This window comes from Thamnophis elegans, chromosome 3 (genome assembly GCF_009769535.1).
Source record: "Thamnophis elegans isolate rThaEle1 chromosome 3, rThaEle1.pri, whole genome shotgun sequence".
Taxonomy (NCBI): domain Eukaryota; kingdom Metazoa; phylum Chordata; class Lepidosauria; order Squamata; family Colubridae; genus Thamnophis; species Thamnophis elegans.
Window position 1 is genome coordinate 57,120,003 of NC_045543.1, and position 25,865 is coordinate 57,145,867.

General features: G+C 43.9%; 2 protein-coding genes across 2 annotated transcripts in view; both read right to left on the minus strand.

Moving 5' to 3' along the window:
• Window positions 1-1,305: 1,305 nt before the first annotated feature.
• On the minus strand, window positions 1,306-4,718 carry LOC116506164 (phospholipid phosphatase-related protein type 1-like). The gene is made up of 3 exons (XM_032213816.1): window positions 4,512-4,718; window positions 2,906-3,037; window positions 1,306-1,388 (listed from the first exon to the last, which is right to left on the minus strand). Exons 1-3 carry the CDS (start codon window positions 4,716-4,718, stop codon window positions 1,356-1,358), a joined length of 372 nt encoding a protein of 123 aa, XP_032069707.1. The 3' UTR covers window positions 1,306-1,355.
• Window positions 4,719-20,476: 15,758 nt separating this feature from the next.
• The window catches only part of LOC116506165 (phospholipid phosphatase-related protein type 1), an 87,540-nt gene continuing 82,151 nt past the window's right edge, over window positions 20,477-25,865 (minus strand). The window contains exons 6-7 of the mRNA XM_032213817.1: window positions 22,137-22,313; window positions 20,477-20,650 (exon numbers count right to left, since the gene is read on the minus strand). Of these exons, the coding sequence (XP_032069708.1) occupies window positions 20,477-20,650; window positions 22,137-22,313 (351 nt within the window). The remainder of the gene's footprint in view (window positions 20,651-22,136; window positions 22,314-25,865) is intronic.

A 25,865-nucleotide genomic window follows, 5' to 3' on the forward strand; every position in this document is an offset into this window, starting at 1 on the left:
CTCATTTGGTAGAATTCTGATTCAATCATGATTCAATGATTATGGCTACAAAATTTCCTACATGATTTTCATGCTTCTTGGGAAGAGACAGTCCTTAAGAAATTTAAAAGTATCACGCTGAGGTGGATTTCAGCTTAGTGAAGACCATTGTTCTTCGGCCTGGGACTGCAATAATACTGCAATAATACTTCATTCTCCTAAGTTTCCCAACTTGTTCTTCTGTTCCTCAAATCTACTAAAAGGCTAATGATACAGTCTTTTGACTAACACTATGAATTCTTGATCCAATCTGCTAAACTATTAGTGCTAAATTGGACTCCAACTAAAAGCTGCAGTCATTTGTTCTTGCAGTTCAAGGCAATAATCTTAAGGATAGTGCACAACAGGTGTGCATTCACACACAGACTTTCTCTATAATTTCTATCATGCCGAAAGAAATTTTTGCTGTTGCTTACATGAAGAAAGTTTGCTTGAAGCAGACTCTACAAGACAACAAAAAGCTGCTAAGCAAGTGGTGTGAATTATGCACATTCAATGAAGACCTTGGGGCATAGGAAACTAATCTTGAGTCAACAACCCAAAGATTACACACCATGAGCCTAACCCCTTGGGACAATTTCCTGAGCAAGCTCCATAAAAAAAATCGGACTCCTGAAAGAAAAGTTCAGGTATTCCTGCTCTAGTCACAGTCACATTTATGGGGCTTGTATAAGAGGAATCAAAGTTTGCAAACAGACAGGTTCTTAGTCTTGCTATGTTAAACCAGCATTCAAAATACATTTCTCATTATCGATAATCTATTGAGGGCCAGATAGCAGTCATGCAGGGACAATTCTACAGTAACTTCTAGAAAACAAGTATGAATTCTATAGAATTGCACTGTCAATGCTGAATCTGAACCTCCTCACTCACTGAAAGCATCTCTGGTAATAAAAATGTAAAAAATGAATTAGTAGTATAATTATCATTTAATTTATTGTATATAAAACAAAACAAAACAAAAAAGTCTGTGTGTACAAATATCACAAAACATCAACAATTCCCAAAGGTGTAGTGCCTCAGAACACATTGTAATCAAAAAAGAGTTCATTTTTTTCCTCTTGTTTCTTTTTTGTTTTCATTTGTCTTAAATTCTGGCATAAATATATTAAAAGCTGACAACAAGAAAAAAGAAAGTGGGTGGGAATTCGAGGGCAAGCTATATCACTTCCTCATACAAAAATGTACAAAACATTAGTTCCTACTAGACATAACATAATAATACTGGTCATCGCAGTTTGACAATTAGTATAACTGTATTCTGGTGGAGTACTGTAGCAGAGGGCAATAAAAAAATTCTCTTGATGTTGGTCAAATCAGGTTACTTCGGTCATACAGGCAGAATGATTCTGCAGAACAAAGAGGAGACAGAATATGCTTTAGTATGCAGTGATGTAGTCACAACTGTTGATCTTGGGACAAATAAGAAATAAGGTAGGGGAAAGCACAGAAAGTATGAGGTCTGGAATTGTTTTAACCCATTCAAAACACTTATACCCTAGGACACATGACCAGAAAGGAAAAGGAAGGAGGGTTTAATGGAGAATCCATCCATTTTGAGAGCACAGCCTAACTGCCTGTTTCATAACAATTTATCAGGCTTTTTTTTTTAAGTAATTTTTCTCCTGTTTCAAATTCTTTCTGTTCCTTTCTCCTCCAAATACCAACATAATTCCATTTTGTTCATTTTGGGAGCATTATCCTGCTGGTGGACAGGTGAAGAGACATTGATCTGATACCCTTATTTATTACCAACGTTCTGTTCGGTTGGAAGCAATAAGGCTGAAAAAATAATCCAGGGATAATTACTTAAGTAGTCCTGCCCATTACAGTCAGAAGTCATGACAGCCATTAAGTGAAGCATTCATGTGATTGCCTTACTTATGACCTATCACTGGTTTCTAGATGTGGTCATTAAACAAATGTGTGGGTTGTTAAGCAGAGCACATTCAGGGCCACCGGGTCTGTGTGCGTCCTGAGATGCCTAGTGCAGGTTCTAACCTGGGGTTCCCATGGCTTCCCCCACCTCAATGCATCCCATGCTCCTCTTCCTGTCCTGTTCACACACTGGGCCTACTCTCCACCCCACTGGCCCCACACCTCCTTCTCACTTGCATTGCCCATACATACCTTTCAAAGCATTCCAGAGTGTGGCTTAGAGAAGCTTTGTTGGGCTGTGCAGTGCAATCCCAGAAGTAGCCACCATTTTCTGAGACCCCCAATTCAAGTCGCTATTTGGAAAATGGTGGCTGCTTCTGGGATCATGTCACTCAGCTCAGCAACAAAGCACATAGTTTTGCTTAACAACTCATACAGTCCTTGCTTAACAATGACAACTGGGACGGCCAGAACTGCTGTCACTAAGCAGCACAGTCAAGTGGCTTTTTTCAACTTACAACCATGTCACTTAATGCAAGAGTTTCCAGAACCACCTAGCATAATTAATGGGGTTCTACCCTGTTAGTTCGAGTTAATGGGAACTGGATTACAATATAGTTCCTCTTCCTGCTTTAAAAACACTTGTACAGGACATGATATCTGAAGTAACTCAGAGGCTCAAATATAATTGCCAAGAGTGGATACCTGGGAGGGTATTTGTTATTGAGCAGATTGTCCCAATTAAATGATTACCTTTAATCCAGAATGGATGAAACAGAATATAAAAATGCAGGATGGAAAGACTGGGCTAACTAAATAATAGGGCTCCTAAATGGTTGTCTTTTTTATGCTGTTATTTATCCTGCCAAAAATGCTAAAAAACATAAAAGCAAACCCACTACCACATTTATTTGTAATATAAAGAACCGAACTATTGAAAAAGAGTTAATCAAAATGAGAAAAGGACAAACAGAAGGTTATATGGTACCTGGGCACTCAACGTCTCCAAAGGACTTTCCACTCGTGGAAATGCCATCAAGGGCACGCCTCGCTGTTCATCCAGTTTTGATTTTGAAGGTGTCCCATGTGCTCCTTTGAAATTATGAACTACACAGATGCCCTTGTGAATCGGAAAAAGAAAAGAAGATCCTTAAAGCGATCATATTTACTAAAACCCAGATGATATTTGTATGCATTTTGTGGCAGGGGCTTAGTTTCTATCACTGAATGGCATTCTTTTAGATTGACATAACCTAACAATTTTATCTTGTTCATACTTGTTAATGACTACTTTTACTTCAACCGCAATATCACAAGGGCTATCAATAGATACAAACTAAATGTAATCCGCTCTAACCTTGATTGCAGGAAAAATGACTTCAGCAATATAGTAGTAAATGTCTGGAACACTCTACCTGATCCTGTTCCTCTAACCCACATACTTTTACCTCAAACTGTCTACTTAAGACAGTCCCTAAGAGGGACTTAAGAGGTCCTAAGGGGGCGTGCATAAGCACACCAGCATGCCTACCGTCCCTGTCCTACTGTCCCCATTTATGTATATGTTTATGTACTCATTTTATGTGTTTACGGCTATGTTTTGCTTATTTATATCCATTTATTTGTGCCATATTTTCATGTGTCCATATCTATACTGATACTTGTTTCCTTGTACCTGTTGACAAAATAAAATAAATAAATAAATAAATTCAAAGCTTTTGTGTATTCCAAAAGCATTTCATGTGTACTATATAATGTTGGCTCATGCTGAGCAACATCTAGCAAAGGTGTTTACTGACTCTCAGGATCATTAACACTCTTTTTTCTAAAACATCTGCTAATCTGCTAAAACTTTTCAAAGCAGATTTATATTACAGAAATCCATGATCGTACCACATAATTCCCAGGACATAACAGTGTCCAAACTTATGACTGATGTTGTGTATTGAAGAAAGTCCTCGCTGTTACGAATGACAGCTCGGAAGCAGCCAGGCGCGTCTTAGCCAATCAGACGCGCCTGTCAGTTGCCGAGCTGTCATCCGCGCGAGCTGTAACACGAGCCTGCTGCCTGCTGTATAAAAGGCAAGCCGTTTAACAGTTAACTGCCTTGTTAGAGCAATCACCTTGCTGATTGCTACATTGTTTCAGCTGCTTCTGCTGCCGCCTAGCCGGCTTTCAATTGTTACATTTTTGCGAGTTTTGTTACAATCCTTCAGCTACCGAATAAACGGTTACAGTGTTTAAAAGAACCTGCCTGGTTTTTCAGTTATAATAACTGAGATGAAAAAGAAGCAGCTATTTCACAGGGACAGATGCTGTAGGAAGAAGTAAACCAGAAATGTTGGGAAGCAGAGTTTGCCACAAGTATAGCTGAGGCCAAGAACCACTGACCGACCACAGTGATTATAAAGTCTGATCAATTTCTGTACAAGTGATGGAAGCAGGAAGTAGCATGTCCTTTGCTCTCTGGATGCAAACTAATCTTGAAAAGACTTTTCTGTTTACTTCAGCCTTGTATTAACAAGCTGGCCCAGTTTGGATGCTGGCAGGGGAATTCTCCATATGAAAAAGATAGTAAACTTTTATCCACCTACCAGGAAGAGTGCTACTGTGCTTCCCAAGATGAAGCCTGCAATGACATCTGAACAGTGGTTTCGATACTCAGAAACTCGGTTGAGCCCTGTAAGGAAGGCAGCACAAAGTGTCCCCAGACACAACACTGGCTTGGCAAGCCGACTGCTCTTGGTCTTGATTGTGCTAGTGATGTACATCTGAAATATCAACAGATTGACCTTAGTCATGTAACCTAGCCCTCTACAATCCAGCACCAATCACCTTATATGATGGTCATCTGTATACAGGTAGTCCTTAACTTGCAACAGTTCAATTACTGACCATTCGAAGTTATAACAGCACTGAAACAAGTTATTTATGCCCGTTTTACACACTTATGACCATTGCAGCATCTCTCTGGTCATGTGATTAAAATTAGATGTGTAGCAACTTATGATAGGTGCCAGGATCATGGGAATCACCTTTTGCGACCTTCAGACAAGCAAAGACAATGGGGACCCAAGGCGTAACAGCTTGTTATTAGCTTAACAACTGGAGTGATTCACTTAGCAACCGTGGCAAGGAAGGATGTAAAATGTAGAGCAAAATTCATTTAACAACTGTCGCACTTAGCAACAGAAATTTTGGGCTCAATTGTGATCGTAAGTTGAGGGCTACCTGTATTGGTATGTTACTGCAAGATGCAAGCTTCAAATCTTGGCTCTTGTTCAGCTTTCTTACGATTTTTAAAAAGATGAAATTTTCAGAAGAAATTATTTGGATCGTGCATAGTAAAAACACAACATCTCACATTAATTTCTTAAAGGATAGATTAGATTAGATTAGATTAGATAGATAGATAGATAAATAGATAGATAGATAGATAGATAGATAGATAGATGATAGATAGATGATAGATAGATAGATAGATAGATAGATAGATAGATAGATAGATAGATAGATAGATAGTTAACGCTAATTTTTGAGACTATAATTACAAGGGTGACATGAGTAGGCAGATACTGTAGCACTAAAATAAAAGTGACAGGCTAAATCAGCAAATACAATAGAAACTTCTCCAGCAATTTATGCTTTCCAAAACACAGCCTGGCTTCATTAAGACCTCAACTTCCCAAAATAGCATCATCTCAATAACAGATGCTTTCCAAGTATCAAATGAGGCTGAATGAGATGCAAGCTAAGGTTAGGCCATGTTAGATCAATCTCATGGAGATACAAATTAAGAAAAATAAAATTGCAAAAAATTTGGGGGATATAATTACAGTGATTGGACTGCTATAATTGTAGTTTGTTGAACAATCACAATAGCTTGGTTAGGATTAGGATTTATTTCATTTATATGCCGCCCTTTTCCCCGAAGGGGACTCAGGGCGGCTCACAACCCAGTCAGGGAAAGGAAGTACAAACAGAGGATAAAAAGACAAACAACAATATACAATTTAAAAACACACAACAACCATACCATTCGAGAAGGGGGGCAGAAGCTCTTTAGCCCCAGGCCTGCCAGAATAGCCAGGTTTAAGGGCTTTGCGGAAGGCCTGGAGGGTGGTGAGGGTTCGAATCTCCACGGGAGTTCATTCCAGAGGGTCGGAGCAGCCACAGAGAAGGCTCTCCTCCGGGTAGTCGCCAGTTGACACTGGCCGGCGGATGGAATTCGGAGGAGGCCTAATCTGTGGGATCTGATCGGTCTATTGGAGGTAATTGGCAGCAGGCGGTCTCTCAAGTACCCAGGTCCAATACCATGAAGGGCTTTATAAGTGACGACTAGCGCCTTGAAGCGTATCCGAAGACCAATAGGCAGCCAGTGCAGCTCGCGGAGGATAGGTGTTACGTGGGTGAACAGAGGTGCACCCACAATCACTCGCGCGGCTGCATTCTGGACAAGTTGAAGTCTCCAAATGCTCTTCAAGGGCTGCCCCATGTAGAGCACATTGCAGTAGTCCAGTCTAGAGGTCACAAGGGCATGAGTGACTGTTGTGAGGGCCTCCCGGTTCAGGTAGGGACGCAACTGGCGCACCAGGCGAACCTGGGCAAATGCCCCCCCTGGTCACAGCCGACAGCGGGTGTTTGAAGGTCAGCTGTGGGTCCAGGAGGACTCCCAAATTGCGCATCCTGTCTGAGGGGCGTACTGTTTGACCCCCCAGCCTGAGAGATGGAAAACTTGGCCAATTAGTAGGAGGGAAACACACCAGCCACTCGGTCTTATCCAGATTGAGTACAAGCTTGTTAACCCCCATCCAGGCCCTAACAGCCTCGAGGCACTGGCACATCGCGTCAACCGCTTCACTGAGTTGGCACGGGGCGGACAGATACAACTGTGTATCGTCCGCATACTGATGGTATTTTATCCCGTGCCGTCGAATGATCTCACCCAGCGGCTTCATGTAGATGTTAAACAGGACGGGGGAGAGGACCGAACCCTGCAGCACCCCATAATTCAGGGGTCTAGGGGACGATCTCTGCCCTCCAACCAACACCCACTGCGACCTGTCCGAGAGGTAAGAGGAGAACCACCGTAGGACAGTGCCTCCCACCCCCGCCTCCCGCAGTCGTTGCAGAAGGATACCATGGTAGATGGTATCGAAGGCCGCTGAGAGGTCAAGGAGCACTAGGACGGAGGCATGACCTCCATCCCTGGCTCTCCAGAGATCATCGATCAGCGCGACCAAAGCGGTTTCCGTGCTGTAGCCAGGCCTAAATCCCGACTGGAAGGGATCTAGATAATCGGTTTCCTCCAAGGACCGCCGGAGCTGAAATGCCACCACTTTCTCAACAACCTTCCCCACGAAGGGGAGGTTGGAGACTGGACGATAGTTGTTTAAATGGCTGGATCCAAAGATGGCTTCTTCAGGAGGGGTCTCACTACCGCCGCCTTTAAAGCGGGGGGAAAGAACCCCTCCCGAAGGGAGGCGGTACAACTGCCTGGATCCAGCCCTGTGTCACCTCCCTGCTGTTAGCCACCAGCCAGGAGGGGCACGGGTCCAGCACATATGTGGAGGCACTTACGGCTCCCATTGCCTTGTCCACGTCCTCAGGGGTAACAGCTTGAAAATCAATCCAGTGATGTCCATCCAGATTCTCCCCTGGTGCCTCGTCTGGCTCTGCGCAATTGGAGTCCAGGTCCGTCCGAAGCCGAGCAACTTTATCCGCGAGGAATTGGACGTAGTCCTCAGCTCTGCCTTGCAAAGGATCGCCCGTATCCCTCCTGTTTAGGAGGGAACGGGTTATCCTGAACAAGGCGGCTGGGCGCGACTCAGCCGAAGCTATCAGAGAGGCAATGTGTGTTCTTTTTGTCGTCCTAATTGCCCGGAGGTAGACTCTGATGCTGGATGTTAAAAGTGCTCGGTCTGACTCAGACTTACTGGATCTCCATCGTTGCTCTAGGCGTCTCTTACGGCGCTTCATCTCCCAGAGTTCCTCAGTAAACCAAGGAGCCCTCCTGGATCCACTGCCTCGGATCGTCCGTAAAGGCACAATCTGGTTAAGAGCCTCTGCCGCTGCTGAATTCCAGGCAGCAACCAGAGTCTCCGCTGGACTGCAGGCGAGGGTATCAGGAACAACACCAAGCTCCGTCTGAAAGCCCAAAGGGTCCATAAGGCACCTGGGGTGGAGCCACCTAATCGGTTCCTCCTCCCTACAGTGGGGGTTTGGTCTCCGAAAGTCAAGCCTCAGTAGGTAGTGGTCCGACCATGACAGGGGTAAGGTCTCGCTACCCCTCAAACCAAGATCACAACTCCACTGCTCCGAGAGGAATACGAGGTCGAGCGTGTGACCCGCCGAGTGAGTCGGCCCCCGAATTATTTGGGTCAAGCCCATGGCTGTCATGGAAGCCATGAACTCCTGCGCTCCCTCAGAGTGTTCCCCGAGCAAAGGCAAATTGAAATCCCCCAGAACCATAAGCCTGGGGAACTCAATTGCCAGCTCAGCTACTGACTCGAGGAGGCGAGGGGAGGGCTGCTGCAACGCTGTTGGGAGGCAGGTACGTTAACAGCAAGCCCACTTGACCCTTGAGGTCCAACTTCACCAGCAAGGACTCACACCCGACAAGCTCCGGAGCAGGGATCCTATGAGGTACTAGAGACTCTTGGATAACAATAGCCACACTCCCACCCCTTCTCTGAGGTCGCGGCTGATGAAGCACCTGAAAACCCTCTGGGCACATTTCAGTGAGGGTCCTCCGGGCCCAGCCAGGTTTCAGTAATACATGACAGGTCTGCCCTCTCGTGTAAAATTAGGTCCTGGACGAGGGGAGCCTTGTGAACTACAGACCTGGCATTTAGTGACAGCAGCCTGAGACCAGGGTCCTGATTACTCACGCCATCTGGCCTTGGAGTGGGACTCATAGGGCCGGAAGGAAGGATCTCTATGACGTAGCGACGTAGCGTAGGTTCCCATAAAATGGTAAGCTCTAAACCAGGGACCCCAAACTTGTCAACTTTAAGACTTGTGGACTTCAAGTTGAGTCCACAAATCTTAAAGTTACCAAGTTTGAATGTCCATTGCTCTAAACCATGATTTCCAAGTGCCAGCTCACAGAAATGCCACTGAGACTTAGCGTAAATGACTGAAAACTGAGTTGCACTAAATTCATCACACAGAATGGAATCACAGTTCTATTCAAATGTCTTCAAAAAATAAGCAAAAAGGTGAATCAACTGTGCTGTATAAACAAAGTACTGAGGAGACAAAATATCTGTACAAATTCAGCACAGGAAAATCTGTTCTGCATCTTTACCATTATATTTTTTATAATAAAAGCAGCCCAGAAGACCAGCTCAAGAATCCAAAAGATCTGGACAGACTTGAACATTAGGCCCTATCTAATAAAATGAAATTCAACATACCATATTTTTCAGAGTATAAGACGCACCAAGATTTTGAAGAGGCAAATTAAAAAAAAGTTTTTGCACTCTGTAGATCTCCCAAAAATGGCCCATTTTCACGAAAACGGGCCCGTTTTTTTTTTCTTCAAAAAAAGGGCATGAATAGCCTTTAGGAGGCTTGTAGAGTGCTCATGAAAGGTCCCCCCCCCCACAAAAAACAAGCAATTTTTCAAATGGGATGCATAGCCTGTAGAACAGTGGTCCCCAACCTTTTTATCGCCGCGGACCAGTCAGCCTTTGATATTTACCGTGGCCCGCTGAGCGCGCGCAGGGGTGGAGGGGCGTTGTTCGCTGCAGCGATCATGGCCCCCAGCCATTAATGTCTAAACTGCTGCAAGATATACTTAAATATTGATAAAATGTGAGGGGGGTACACACTTCTGTGATATCTAGCCATCCATGTCTGTCTCTGTCTCTCTCTCTCTGTGTATGTATGTGTGTATGCGTGTATGTGTATATATCCTCTATCTATCTATCATCTATCTATCTATTATCTATTTATCCATCCATCCATCCATCCATCCTCTCTATCTATCAATCACCTATCCACCATCTATCTATCTATTCTAGATGGCTGGGCAATTTGGGGAGTTGAAGTCCAAAAGTGTTAAAGTTGCTGAGATTGAGAAATGAGGACGAAACAAAAGGGAAGAGAATGAAACAAGGTCGTAGAGAGAGATTGCAAAATGAAAGGGCAACTTCTCTTTTTATTTCCTTCCACCCCCACCACCCCCACCACCCCCACCGTGCCTCTCTGGCAATTGGCTGCCCAGGAGGTGGGGAGGGGAAGATGTTTCACAGACAGCTGCCACCCGCCCATCTCTCTCTCTCTCTCTCTCTCTCCCCGCCTCCCCATCTGACCTCGGCTGCTCCACGGCGGAGACCCCAGAAGGCAAGCAAAAAAAAAAAGGGGGGGCTCAGGAGTGGGGGAAGAAAAACAAACCCCATCACGTTCCTATCTGTGAAAGCTCCCCGCTCCCTTCCTGGGCAGCCAATTGCCAGAGAGGCAGTGTGTGTATGTGTGTGTGTGTGTGGGGGGGATTTGGCAGCCCGCGGCGCGCCTAGTCCGCTGTGGAACGCGCTGCACCCCGCCCAGCACTCGCTCTCTCGCTCTCTCACCCCCCCCTCCAATCTCCTGCTTCTGCTTCGACCGCCAGCAACTTGTCCCCGCTTGCCCTGGGACTGGCCTCTGATTGGCTGGCGGGGAGAAAGCCTCGCCAGGGAAGGAGGCGAGGACTCCGCGGTGACGTCATGGGACGGCGCCCCCAGGTAGCGGCGAACCGAACGCGCTCCGTCTCCACGTGCTACCAAGGCGGCCGGGCGGGCGGCCGGGTGGGAGTGGGGTTTTGGACCGGAGAGGCGGCTCTCGGGTTCGAGTCCCGGGGTTATCTCATGCTGCGCGTGTGGGTGAAGAGGCAGCAGGGATCATGGCCCTGGCCGCTTGCAGCGATCATGGCCCCACGGCCGCTGCGCGGGCCCGGTGCCAGGTACTCCACGGCCCGGCACCGGTCCACGGACCGTGGGTTGGGGACCACTGCTGTAATTCATCCAAGCAAATAATTCATGCATGCTTTTTTTTGAAACAAAGAACTGGAGAGGGTGATTTTTTCCCAGGCTGTTCTTCATCGGAGGAGACTATGGAGATCCAAATGAGTCGCCAGAAAATAATATTTGAGACTTGATTTTCCTCTTCTTCTTTTACCTTCATTTATCGTGTATATGTTCATCAAGAGAAATTCTTATGTTGGTCATATATAAAATGGTGTTTGAGGCAGCAAGTAATTTAGTCTATTAGACATTGGAGGCCTCTCACACATAGCAAACTTCTCTTGGGAAGAAATATGCACCATCTTAACCATATAAGACAGCTGTGAATACTTTTTTTTAACCTACATCAGTGAATTTCATTTGCTGTATTCAGTATAGAGCCAAGATGGCGCAGTGGTTAAATGCAGCACTGCAGGCTACTGCTAGATCAGCAGGTCAGCGGTTCAAATCTCACCGGCTCAGGTTGACTCAGCCTTCCATCCTTCCGAGGTGGGTAAAATGAGGACCCAGATTGTTGGGGGCAATATGCTGACTCTCTGTAAACCGCTTAGAGAGGCCTGAAAGGCCTATGAAGCGGTATATAAGTCTACTGCTATTGAGTAACATGATAATAAAGACAGATTTCCATTTATGACACAAAAATAGTGGGAATCTCATGTAAGAAAATAAAGCTATCCATTACAAGAGAATATTTATATACATGGCTCAGGGTTGAACTATGGAATCATTGATGTTCTCCTGGCATTTAACTGGCTGGCTTATGATATCTGGGCCCCATTACACAACTAAGTAACCTCTGTGTGAATAAATATGGGGTTTGTTTCCTGTTTGTATACAGTAGTTTTCTCTGTCAGTTGGTGGAGTATATGTTTTTCTTCATAGTTCTTTGATTGAAATATTGTTTTCTTGATAGTTTGTCTGATATTAATCGCTATTTGTCTGGGCGTTGGCTTTAGAAATGATATTCTGGTCTTTTTGTTTCTTACATTTTGTTTGTCTCTTTTGAATGGTATGTAGATAAGTCTGCTGATGGTATGTAAGTAAGTCTGCTGATGGTTGATTTGTCTGAATGCTAAACTTCTAAGCATTTATTTTTTATTTTGGTTTAAGATGCTAATAGTTTTCCAGTCTACATTGCAATTGATTCTGTCTATATTGTGAGATTAAGGAGCTTTAATTGTTCCTTCTGACTGCTAATTGGTGTTTACAGATATGCTCTGCTAGTCATCAGCATGATATTCATAATGGCTGTTATAGTCCTTAACCCTGGAAGTTATAGATGACTCCTGTTTATTTTTTTGTTTTTTTCCTTCTCAGGGTCTTTTGGTTTACTTAAATGTTTTGGAGGGCTTTAGTTGGTGTGTGCTATAGTGTATCCGTGCAGTTGTAATGGTATGGTAATGTATATTAATGTTATCCTTTCCATGGCTCGTGTGGTTGTGCTGTAGTGGCTCAAATAGTCAGGCACTTTTTAATTAAGTTGTGCAGATATTCATTTTGTTGAAGATGTTTGAAGGATCTGTTTCCTTCTTCTGGTATTCTTGGTCTAATGTATTTATACTTTTTTTAAAAATTCAGGTAGTACTCAACTTACAACCATAATTTATGTTGCTAAGTGTGAAATTTGTTAAGTGAGTTTTGTTCCATTTTATGACTTTCCTTGCCAGTTGTTAAATGAATCACTGCAGTTGGTAAATTAATAACACGATTGTTAAGTGAATATGGCTTCCCCCTTGACTTTGCTTGTCAGAAGATTGCAAAAGGTGAATCACATGACATCTCTGAGTCCATGCCAATTGAAGAGACAGCAGATTGAAGGAACTCCAATGCCTGTCTAACCACAGATTTGAGCAGTTCACATAGGAGGTTACTATCCAATAGGAAAAGTAGTACATAAGCCAGAGTCTCTTCTCATGCTATAACTGAGCCATAGTGGTGCAGTGGTTAGAATGCAGTATTCCAGGCTAATTCAGTGCTCACTGTCAGGAGTTTGATTCCGACCTGCTCAAGGTTGACTCAGCCTTCCATCCTTCCTCCATTTTACCAGATTGGTAAAATGATGACTCAAATTGTTGGGGGCAATATATTGATTCTCTAAGCTCCTTAGAGAGGGCTGTGAAGCACTTGAAGCAGTATATATCCAAGTGCTATTGCTGCTGCTAGAATTCATCTTCACAAACAAGGCCCGAGACGCTTAGCAATCTGCAAAGCCATTAGGGTGTCTCGGATAATCATTGCCACATGTCTACTGTGACTCTGATTGTGACCGATGTAATGCAGGAAATCTGGCTGGGCACATCTCCAAGAGGGGAACATCTCACTCACCCACTCCTGTGTCCAGGTAAGTTTCAACAATGCAAAGATCCATCCCCTCATTCAAAATAAATCTATGGATGAGACCAATTTTATTACAGGCTTGCCGTGCATTCATCAGCAGCAGCAAGGAGTCAAGGTCTCTAGACATAACTACCAGGCCATGGACCCAGCATAGAGGTAGGGCTGGAAAGTGATACTAACATCAAAGATGACTTAATGGTGACATATTTGCATAATGACATATCAATTATACAAACACTATTTGTTTGCATAATATTGCTTAAATGATATCTTTGCAAATGATGTGATTATAGACACTCAAGAATACTCATACACTCCTCTTGTATAGCATGATCAATTAAGGATTCACTGTACAAAGCTGTTGGGTTCATTTGTACAACTCGTTAGACTAAAATGGGATTGGATAGTTTGTGGGACAACACACAGAAATCCAGCGATTGTTAGTGTATTAGGTGAAGGCAATTTCATAAAACCAGAATATGCGTTCAAAAGCCCGATTGGGGAGGGTTATTTTCAGGAAAACAGGGTACATTATGCACATCCAGCTAATCAACTATAGAAAAGAGTCCTATTTCAAGTTGAATCAATGGTTACTTTAAAAAAAAAATTTCCAGGTTTGTCTTATTACCACTTGCCCCACTTATGTGACTTGTTCCCACTTTTGCATGTGTGGAATGTGGAATCTGTAGCAGCCCTGCAAGCTACATGATCCATAGAGGTATGGCCAGAATGTGTAGAATGCATAGCCAGGTTATCCGCGGTGAAAGACTTGGAGACACAATTTACTTTCAACCAAATGGTGAGACTGTCAAATTTGAAGCCATAACAAAGCTTTACCGGTTTTAAGTACTATATGTTTTGGTCTTACACTCATTCACTCTTCTGCACACCCTCACTTGCCCACATCCTACTCATTTAGGCTGGCTAGATAGAGGAAGGGAAGTCACCAAGCCCAAACCCCAAATGTTTCAAACAGCTCATATGAACAAGATCCTTCCTAGCACCCAAAGTTGATTGGGTGCTAGGTGCTTTATTGATTTGTAAAATTCATCAACGGTTAATGGGACAAGCGCTTGCTTGCACGCTAGGCATTTTTGCCTGATGACATTTCTATTTGGTGCATACATAAGGGTTGCCTTGCGGCAAGAAGGGCAGAAAATAAATTCAATAATAAAAATATTGTTTGGCTCTTAATGCTTTGATACTTTCTTAGCTATTTTCTGAAGGTGTGTTTTTGATAAGATTCCTGGTTTTGTCCTCTGTAAGCTCATATTTAGTCCAATTTTAGGTTATGGTTACAATTGTCAATTTCGGTCTGGTCTCATTCTTGTAACATCCAGTTCTGGTATTTTAATGTCTTTCCCCAATGAGTGACTCCAATGGACTGTATTGTGTTTATAGTGGTTTTCATCTTGTGATCGGTGAACCCCTAGGTGCCATAATATCATCAAGGGATCTGGAAAGATTTGTGGAAAATTTTGATTGATTGATTTGATTGATTTTTTATTACATTTATATGCCGCCCTTTTCCCCGCAGGGGACTCAGGGCGGCTCACAATTCAAATCAGGGAAGGGGGGTACAGACAGGAAATAAAAAGATGAAACATAACAATACATGATTTAAAACACACAACAGTCATACCATTCGGGACGGGGGGGCAACAGCTCTTTAGCCCCAGGCCTGTCGGAACAGCCAGGTTTTTAGGGCTTTGCGGAAGGCCTGGAGGGTGGTGAGGGTACGAATCTCCACAGGGAGCTCGTTCCAGGGTCGGAGCAGCCACAGAGAAGGCTCTCCTCCGGGTAGTCGCCAGCCGGCATTGGCCGGCGGATGGAATTCGGAGGAGGCCTAATCTGTGGGATCTGATCGGTCTATTGGAGGTAATTGGCAGCAGGCGGTCTCTCAAGTACCCAGGTCCAATACCATGAAGGGCTTTATAAGTGACGACTAGCGCCTTGAAGCGTATCCGAAGACCAATAGGCAGCCAGTGCAGCTCGCGGAGGATAGGTGTTACGTGGGTGAACCGAGATGCACCCACGATCGCTCGCGCGGCTGCATTCTGGACAAGCTGAAGTCTCCGAATGCTCTTCAAGGGCTGCCCCATGTAGAGCACGTTGCAGTAGTCCAGTCTAGAGGTCACAAGGGCACGAGTGACTGTTGTGAGGGCTTCCCGGGTTCAGGTAGGGACGCAACTGGTGCACTAGGCGAACCTGGGCAAATGCCCCCCTGGTCACAGCCGACAAGTGGTGTTCGAAAGTCAGCTGTGGATCTAGGAGGACTCCCAAATTGCGCACCCTGTCTGAGGGGCGTACTGTTTGACCCCCCCAGCCTGAGAGATGGAAAACTTGGCCAATTAGTAGGCGGGAAACACACCAGCCACTCGGTCTTATCCGGATTGAGTACAAGCTTGTTAACCCCCATCCAGGCCCTAACAGCCTCGAGGCACTGGCACATCACGTCAACCGCTTCACTGAGTTAGCACGGGGCAGACAGATACAACTGTGTATCGTCCGCATACTGATGGTATTTTATCCCGTGCCGTTGAATGATCTCACCCAGCGGCTTCATGTAGATATTAAACAGGAGGGGGTACAGGACCGAACCCTGCGGCACCCCATAATTCAGGGGCCTAGGGGTCGATCTCTGCCCTCCAACCAACACCCACTGCGACCTGTCCGAGAGGTAAGAGGAGAACCACCGTAGAACAGTGCCTCCCACCCCCACCTCCCGCAGTCGTCGCAGAAGGATACCATGGTCGATGGTATCGAAGGCCGCTGAGAGGTCAAGGAGCACTAGGACAGAGGCATAACCTCCATCCTGGCTCTCCAGAGATCATTGATCAGCGCGACCAAAGCGGTTTATGATTTAAATCTCAGGTTAAGTCTTGAGGGGTCTGTGGCCACAAAAGGTATTTAAAAGGGGTCCATGGTGAAGACAAGATTGAGAATCACTGGAATGTTGTATTGTGCATCAGATGTATTGTGGGTTCAACAGGACACTCTTGTAAGGAATTTTGGAACTAATGGTGTTTTTATATCATATGCAAGAGAAAAATACAATTATAGCCACTAATGATCCCAGTCTTCTCTGAATTACACCTTCTAAATGTATTGGATAACAATTTGAGAATTATTAGCTAATTTAACAGGATTCTTAATGACTTGCACTTTATAAAGTACCAGTGAGGTATCAACAGGATGACTGATTTAAAGGAAATCTGTGATTGGAGGTTAAGAAATATAGTTAAGAAACAAGACAGGTCTTATATATCCCTCCCAACTCCGAGGAAAATGACAAAACCCTGATGCAAACAGTTTTGTGATAATTTTTTTTATATCTTTTGGAAAAAAAATTATATACAAAAACCCAGGAATCAACATCAGGCAATCCAGCAAAAATACAGAGAGAAGTTCCATTTCTCAAAGGAAACACTATTGTGATTATGATCATGCTAGAAAAATGGGATGTAGCAGAAAGTTTCAAAGAATCGAGGGAAGGAGAGGACGAGACCAGCAATCTTCATTTTCTTTGATTTGTTAACAATAAACCGCAAAACGAAAATCAGTTTTGGATAAAATGTGTTACTTTTTGATTCAGAAAATTAAGTCAGCATTACTTGGAGGAAGGAATACCCACATTTTGAGGGAATTCAAGAGCTGCTGTAGGCATTGCATTTTATTTTAACATGCCAAGTTCTATCTCTTCAGAAGGGTCCCTCCCTGAAAACAAGGAAAATTGCTGAAACCCAAATTCGATTTTGGCTGCCTTTTCCCTTGGTGTTTCCGTTTAACTCCTTGACAGCTTATCTTCCCAGGGAGCTGAGACCAGGAAAAGCAGAGCTAAGGTACCAAGTTTGACCAGTCTTCCTCCTCGAGCCGGTGTTCTCAATTTCTTTTGCATTTCCTTATGAATGAGGAGGGACATTTCTGAAGAGGCACAACAAAGATGCTTTTCACATGGTTCGTATTTGACATGCACATAGTTAGCAGCCAATTTCCTGTTTGTGTCAACGTGAAAGGTATTACAATATATTAGCACCAGTGGAACTGAATCACAAATGTATTGGCCTCAGGCATCTTTGAGTTGCAAAATACGCTCAAATGTAGCAATGAAACTTTACACTTTCTATTTTACAAAACACCAGTTGGTAACACAGTGATGGTTTCCAATTTTCAGGATCAATTTGGAGCCTTCTGTGAAGCACTGTATGAAATAACAGGATTTTGAGTGGCTCTAAAGAGATTAATATGTTTGTTCCAAGGTTAACTGCTACTTCCAAAGTTTATCATGTCTTAGAAACGCATGCATATGTCACAAGAAAGCGATACATATAGATCTACAGCAAAAAAAATGCTCATTTGGTAGAATTCTGATTCAATCATGATTCAATGATTATGGCTACAAAATTTCCTACATGATTTTCATGCTTCTTGGGAAGAGACAGTCCTTAAGAAATTTAAAAGTATCACGCTGAGGTGGATTTCAGCTTAGTGAAGACCATTGTTCTTCGGCCTGGGACTGCAATAATACTGCAATAATACTTCATTCTCCTAAGTTTCCCAACTTGTTCTTCTGTTCCTCAAATCTACTAAAAGGCTAATGATACAGTCTTTTGACTAACACTATGAATTCTTGATCCAATCTGCTAAACTATTAGTGCTAAATTGGACTCCAACTAAAAGCTGCAGTCATTTGTTCTTGCAGTTCAAGGCAATAATCTTAAGGATAGTGCACAACAGGTGTGCATTCACACACAGACTTTCTCTATAATTTCTATCATGCCGAAAGAAATTTTTGCTGTTGCTTTACATGAAGAAAGTTTGCTTGAAGCAGACTCTACAAGACAACAAAAGCTGCTAAGCAAGTGGTGTGAATTATGCACATTCAATGAAGACCTTGGGGCATAGGAAACTAATCTTGAGTCAACAACCCAAAGATTACACACCATGAGCCTAACCCCTTGGGACAATTTCCTGAGCAAGCTCCATAAAAAAAATCGGACTCCTGAAAGAAAAGTTCAGGTATTTCCTGCTCTAGTCACAGTCACATTTATGGGGCTTGTATAAGAGGAATCAAAGTTTGCAAACAGACAGGTTCTTAGTCTTGCTATGTTAAACCAGCATTCAAAATACATTTCTCATTATCGATAATCTATTGAGGGCCAGATAGCAGTCATGCAGGGACAATTCTACAGTAACTTCTAGAAAACAAGTATGAATTCTATAGAATTGCACTGTCAATGCTGAATCTGAACCTCCTCACTCACTGAAAGCATCTCTGGTAATAAAATGTAAAAAAATGAATTAGTAGTATAATTATCATTTAATTTATTGTATATAAAACAAAACAAAACAAAAAGTCTGTGTGTACAAATATCACAAAACATCAACAATTCCCAAAGGTGTAGTGCCTCAGAACACATTGTAATCAAAAAGAGTTCATTTTTTTCCTCTTGTTTCTTTTTTGTTTTCATTTGTCTTAAATTCTGGCATAAATATATTAAAGCTGACAACAAGAAAAAAGAAAGTGGGTGGGAATTCGAGGGCAAGCTATATCACTTCCTCATACAAAAATGTACAAAACATTAGTTCCTAACTAGACATAACATAATAATACTGGTCATCGCAGTTTGACAATTAGTTATAACTGTATTCTGGTGGGAGTACTGTAGCAGAGGGCAATAAAAAATTCTCTTGATGTTGGTCAAATCAGGTTACTTCGGTCATACAGGCAGAATGATTCTGCAGAACAAAGAGGAGACAGAATATGCTTTAGTATGCAGTGATGTAGTCACAACTGTTGATCTTGGGACAAATAAGAAATAAGGTAGGGGAAAGCACAGAAAGTATGATGTCTGGAATTGTTTTAACCCATTCAAAACACTTATACCCTAGGACACATGACCAGAAAGGAAAAGGAAGGAGGGTTTAATGGAGAATCCATCCATTTTTGAGAGCACAGCCTAACTGCCTGTTTCATAACAATTTATCAGGCTTTTTTTTTAAGTAATTTTTCTCCTGTTTCAAATTCTTTCTGTTCTCTTTCTCCTCCAAATACCAAACATAATTCCATTTTGTTCATTTTGGGAGCATTATCCTGCTGGTGGACAGGTGAAGAGACATTGATCTGATACCCTTATTTATTACCAACGTTCTGTTCGGTTGGAAGCAATAAGGCTGAAAAAATAATCCAGGGATAATTACTTAAGTAGTCCTGCCCATTACAGTCAGAAGTCATGACAGCCATTAGTGAAGCATTCATGTGATTGCCTTACTTATGACCTATCACTGGTTTCTAGATGTGGTCATTAAACAAATGTGTGGGTTGTTAAGCAGAGCACATTCAGGGCCACCGGGTCTGTGTGCGTCCTGAGATGCCTAGTGCAGGTTCTAACCTGGGGTTCCCATGGCTTCCCCCACCTCAATGCATCCCATGCTCCTCTTCCTGTCCTGTTCACACACTGGGCCTACTCTCCACCCCACTGGGCCCCACACCCTCCTTCTCACTTGCATTGCCCATACATACCTTTCAAAGCATTCCAGAGTGTGGCTTAGAGAAGCTTTGTTGGGCTGTGCAGTGCAATCCCAGAAGTAGCCACCATTTTCTGAGACCCCCCAATTCAAGTCGGCTATTTGGAAAATGGTGGCTGCTTCTGGGATCATGTCACTCAGCTCAGCAACAAAGCACATAGTTTTGCTTAACAACTCATACAGTCCTTGCTTAACAATGACAACTGGGACGGCCAGAACTGCTGTCACTAAGCAGCACAGTCAAGTGGCTTTTTTCAACTTACAACCATGTCACTTAATGCAAGAGTTTCCAGAACCACCTAGCATAATTAATGGGGTTCTACCCTGTTAGTTCGAGTTAATGGGAACTGGATTACAATATAGTTCCTCTTCCTGCTTTAAAAACACTTGTACAGGACATGATATCTGAAGTAACTCAGAGGCTCAAATATAATTGCCAAGAGTGGATACCTGGGAGGGTATTTGTTATTGAGCAGATTGTCCCAATTAAATGATTACCTTTAATCCAGAATGGATGAAACAGAATATAAAAATGCAGGATGGAAAGACTGGGCTAACTAAATAATAGGGCTCCTAAATGGTTGTCTTTTTTATGCTGTTATTTATCCTGCCAAAAATGCTAAAAACATAAAAGCAAACCCACTACCACATTTATTTGTAATATAAAGAACCGAACTATTGAAAAAGAGTTAATCAAAATGAGAAAAGGACAAACAGAAGGTTATATGGTACCTGGCACTCAACGTCTCCAAAGGACTTTCCACTCGTGGAAATGCCATCAAGGGCACGCCTCGCTGTTCATCCAGTTTTGATTTTGAAGGTGTCCCATGTGCTCCTTTGAAATTATGAACTACACAGATGCCCTTGTGAATCGGAAAAAGAAAAGAAGATCCTTAAAGCGATCATATTTACTAAAACCCAGATGATATTTGTATGCATTTTGTGGCAGGGGCTTAGTTTCTATCACTGAATGGCATTCTTTTAGATTGACATAAACTAACAATTTTATCTTGTTCATACTTGTTAATGACTACTTTTACTTCAACCGCAATATCACAAGGGCTATCAATAGATACAAACTAAATGTAATCCGCTCTAACCTTGATTGCAGGAAAAATGACTTCAGCAATATAGTAGTAAATGTCTGGAACACTCTACCTGATCCTGTTCCTCTAACCCACATACTTTTACCTCAAACTGTCTACTTAAGACAGTCCCTAAGAGGGACTTAAGAGGTCCTAAGGGGGCGTGCATAAGCACACCAGCATGCCTACCGTCCCTGTCCTACTGTCCCCATTTATGTATATGTTTATGTACTCATTTTATGTGTTTATGGCTATGTTTTGCTTATTTATATCCATTTATTTGTGCCATATTTTCATGTGTCCATGTCCAGGTCTATACTGATACTTCTTTCTTGTACTTGTTGACTAAAATAAATAAAATAAAATAATAAATAAATAAATTCAAAGCTTTTGTGTATTCCAAAAGCATTTCATGTGTACTATATAATGTTGGCTCATGCTGAGCAACATCTAGCAAAGGTGTTTACTGACTCTCAGGATCATTAACACTCTTTTTCTAAAACATCTGCTAATCTGCTAAAACTTTCAAAGCAGATTTATATTACAGAAATCCATGATCGTACCACATAATTCCCAGGACATAACAGTGTCCAAACTTATGACTGATGTTGTGTATTGAAGAAAGTCCTCGCTGTTACGAATGACAGCTCGGAAGCAGCCAGGCGCGTCTTAGCCAATCAGACGCGCCTGTCAGTTGCCGAGCTGTCATCCGCGCGAGCTGTAACACGAGCCTGCTGCCTGCTGTATAAAAGGCAAGCCGTTTAACAGTTAACTGCCTTGTTAGAGCAATCACCTTGCTGATTGCTACATTGTTTCAGCTGCTTCTGCTGCCGCCTAGCCGGCTTTCAATTGTTACATTTTTGCGAGTTTTGTTACAATCCTTCAGCTACCGAATAAACGGTTACAGTGTTTAAAAGAACCTGCCTGGTTTTTCAGTTATAATAACTGAGATGAAAAAGAAGCAGCTATTTCACAGGACAGATGCTGTAGGAAGAAGTAAACCAGAAATGTTGGGAAGCAGAGTTTGCCACAAGTATAGCTGAGGCCAAGAACCACTGACCGACCACAGTGATTATAAAGTCTGATCAATTTCTGTACAAGTGATGGAAGCAGGAAGTAGCATGTCCTTTGCTCTCTGGATGCAAACTAATCTTGAAAAAGACTTTTCTGTTTACTTCAGCCTTGTATTAACAAGCTGGCCCAGTTTGGATGCTGGCAGGGGAATTCTCCATATGAAAAAGATAGTAAACTTTTATCCACCTACCAGGAAGAGTGCTACTGTGCTTCCCAAGATGAAGCCTGCAATGACATCTGAACAGTGGTTTCGATACTCAGAAACTCGGTTGAGCCCTGTAAGGAAGGCAGCACAAAGTGTCCCCAGACACAACACTGGCTTGGCAAGCCGACTGCTCTTGGTCTTGATTGTGCTAGTGATGTACATCTGAAATATCAACAGATTGACCTTAGTCATGTAACCTAGCCCTCTACAATCCAGCACCAATCACCTTATATGATGGTCATCTGTATACAGGTAGTCCTTAACTTGCAACAGTTCAATTACTGACCATTCGAAGTTATAACAGCACTGAAACAAGTTATTTATGCCCGTTTTACACACTTATGACCATTGCAGCATCTCTCTGGTCATGTGATTAAAATTTAGATGTGTAGCAACTTATGATAGGTGCCAGGATCATGGGAATCACCTTTTGCGACCTTCAGACAAGCAAAGACAATGGGGACCCAAGGCGTAACAGCTTGTTATTAGCTTAACAACTGGAGTGATTCACTTAGCAACCGTGGCAAGGAAGGATGTAAAATGTAGAGCAAAATTCATTTAACAACTGTCGCACTTAGCAACAGAAATTTTGGGCTCAATTGTGATCGTAAGTTGAGGGCTACCTGTATTGGTATGTTACTGCAAGATGCAAGCTTCAAATCTTGGCTCTTGTTCAGCTTTCTTACGATTTTTAAAAAGATGAAATTTTCAGAAGAAATTATTTGGATCGTGCATAGTAAAAACACAACATCTCACATTAATTTCTTAAAGGATAGATTAGATTAGATTAGATTAGATAGATAGATAGATAAATAGATAGATAGATAGATAGATAGATAGATAGATGATAGATAGATGATAGATAGATAGATAGATAGATAGATAGATAGATAGATAGATAGATAGATAGATAGTTAACGCTAATTTTTGAGACTATAATTACAAGGGTGACATGAGTAGGCAGATACTGTAGCACTAAAATAAAAGTGACAGGCTAAATCAGCAAATACAATAGAAACTTCTCCAGCAATTTATGCTTTCCAAAACACAGCCTGGCTTCATTAAGACCTCAACTTCCCAAAATAGCATCATCTCAATAACAGATGCTTTCCAAGTATCAAATGAGGCTGAATGAGATGCAAGCTAAGGTTAGGCCATGTTAGATCAATCTCATGGAGATACAAATTAAGAAAAATAAAAATTGCAAAAATTTGGGGGATATAATTACAGTGATTGGACTGCTATAATTGTAGTTTGTTGAACAATCACAATAGCTTGGTTAGGATTAGGATTTATTTCATTTATATGCCGCCCTTTTCCCCGAAGGGGACTCAGGGCGGCTCACAACCCAGTCAGGGAAAGGAAGTACAAACAGAGGATAAAAAGACAAACAACAATATACAATTTAAAAACACACAACAACCATACCATTCGAGAAGGGGGGCAGAAGCTCTTTAGCCCCAGGCCTGCCAGAATAGCCAGGTTTTAAGGGCTTTGCGGAAGGCCTGGAGGGTGGTGAGGGTTCGAATCTCCACGGGGAGTTCATTCCAGAGGGTCGGAGCAGCCACAGAGAAGGCTCTCCTCCGGGTAGTCGCCAGTTGACACTGGCCGGCGGATGGAATTCGGAGGAGGCCTAATCTGTGGGATCTGATCGGTCTATTGGAGGTAATTGGCAGCAGGCGGTCTCTCAAGTACCCAGGTCCAATACCATGAAGGGCTTTATAAGTGACGACTAGCGCCTTGAAGCGTATCCGAAGACCAATAGGCAGCCAGTGCAGCTCGCGGAGGATAGGTGTTACGTGGGTGAACAGAGGTGCACCCACAATCACTCGCGCGGCTGCATTCTGGACAAGTTGAAGTCTCCAAATGCTCTTCAAGGGCTGCCCCATGTAGAGCACATTGCAGTAGTCCAGTCTAGAGGTCACAAGGGCATGAGTGACTGTTGTGAGGGCCTCCCGGTTCAGGTAGGGACGCAACTGGCGCACCAGGCGAACCTGGGCAAATGCCCCCCCTGGTCACAGCCGACAGCGGGTGTTTGAAGGTCAGCTGTGGGTCCAGGAGGACTCCCAAATTGCGCATCCTGTCTGAGGGGCGTACTGTTTGACCCCCCAGCCTGAGAGATGGAAAACTTGGCCAATTAGTAGGAGGGAAACACACCAGCCACTCGGTCTTATCCAGATTGAGTACAAGCTTGTTAACCCCCATCCAGGCCCTAACAGCCTCGAGGCACTGGCACATCGCGTCAACCGCTTCACTGAGTTGGCACGGGGCGGACAGATACAACTGTGTATCGTCCGCATACTGATGGTATTTTATCCCGTGCCGTCGAATGATCTCACCCAGCGGCTTCATGTAGATGTTAAACAGGACGGGGGAGAGGACCGAACCCTGCAGCACCCCATAATTCAGGGGTCTAGGGGACGATCTCTGCCCTCCAACCAACACCCACTGCGACCTGTCCGAGAGGTAAGAGGAGAACCACCGTAGGACAGTGCCTCCCACCCCCGCCTCCCGCAGTCGTTGCAGAAGGATACCATGGTAGATGGTATCGAAGGCCGCTGAGAGGTCAAGGAGCACTAGGACGGAGGCATGACCTCCATCCCTGGCTCTCCAGAGATCATCGATCAGCGCGACCAAAGCGGTTTCCGTGCTGTAGCCAGGCCTAAATCCCGACTGGAAGGGATCTAGATAATCGGTTTCCTCCAAGGACCGCCGGAGCTGAAATGCCACCACTTTCTCAACAACCTTCCCCACGAAGGGGAGGTTGGAGACTGGACGATAGTTGTTTAAAATGGCTGGATCCAAAGATGGCTTCTTCAGGAGGGGTCTCACTACCGCCGCCTTTAAAGCGGGGGGAAAGAACCCTCCCGAAGGGAGGCGGTAACAACTGCCTGGATCCAGCCCTGTGTCACCTCCCTGCTGTTAGCCACCAGCCAGGAGGGGCACGGGTCCAGCACATATGTGGAGGCACTTACGGCTCCCATTGCCTTGTCCACGTCCTCAGGGGTAACAGCTTGAAAATCAATCCAGTGATGTCCATCCAGATTCTCCCCTGGTGCCTCGTCTGGCTCTGCGCAATTGGAGTCCAGGTCCGTCCGAAGCCGAGCAACTTTATCCGCGAGGAATTGGACGTAGTCCTCAGCTCTGCCTTGCAAAGGATCGCCCGTATCCCTCCTGTTTAGGAGGGAACGGGTTATCCTGAACAAGGCGGCTGGGCGCGACTCAGCCGAAGCTATCAGAGAGGCAATGTGTGTTCTTTTTGTCGTCCTAATTGCCCGGAGGTAGACTCTGATGCTGGATGTTAAAAGTGCTCGGTCTGACTCAGACTTACTGGATCTCCATCGTTGCTCTAGGCGTCTCTTACGGCGCTTCATCTCCCAGAGTTCCTCAGTAAACCAAGGAGCCCTCCTGGATCCACTGCCTCGGATCGTCCGTAAAGGCACAATCTGGTTAAGAGCCTCTGCCGCTGCTGAATTCCAGGCAGCAACCAGAGTCTCCGCTGGACTGCAGGCGAGGGTATCAGGAACAACACCAAGCTCCGTCTGAAAGCCCAAAGGGTCCATAAGGCACCTGGGGTGGAGCCACCTAATCGGTTCCTCCTCCCTACAGTGGGGGTTTGGTCTCCGAAAGTCAAGCCTCAGTAGGTAGTGGTCCGACCATGACAGGGGTAAGGTCTCGCTACCCCTCAAACCAAGATCACAACTCCACTGCTCC

Bases quoted from the DNA above. Each gene is read 5' to 3' on its own strand.
- LOC116506164 (XM_032213816.1), bottom strand. From the start codon at position 4,718: ATGACTAAGGTCAATCTGTTGATATTTCAGATGTACATCACTAGCACA. The intron at 3,038-4,511 runs GTAGGTGGATAA...CCGATTCACAAG, and splicing joins GCACAGTAGCACTCTTCCTG to GGCATCTGTGTAGTTCATAA. The intron at 1,389-2,905 runs GTACCATATAAC...TTTGTTCTGCAG, and splicing joins TGGAGACGTTGAGTGCCCAG to AATCATTCTGCCTGTATGAC.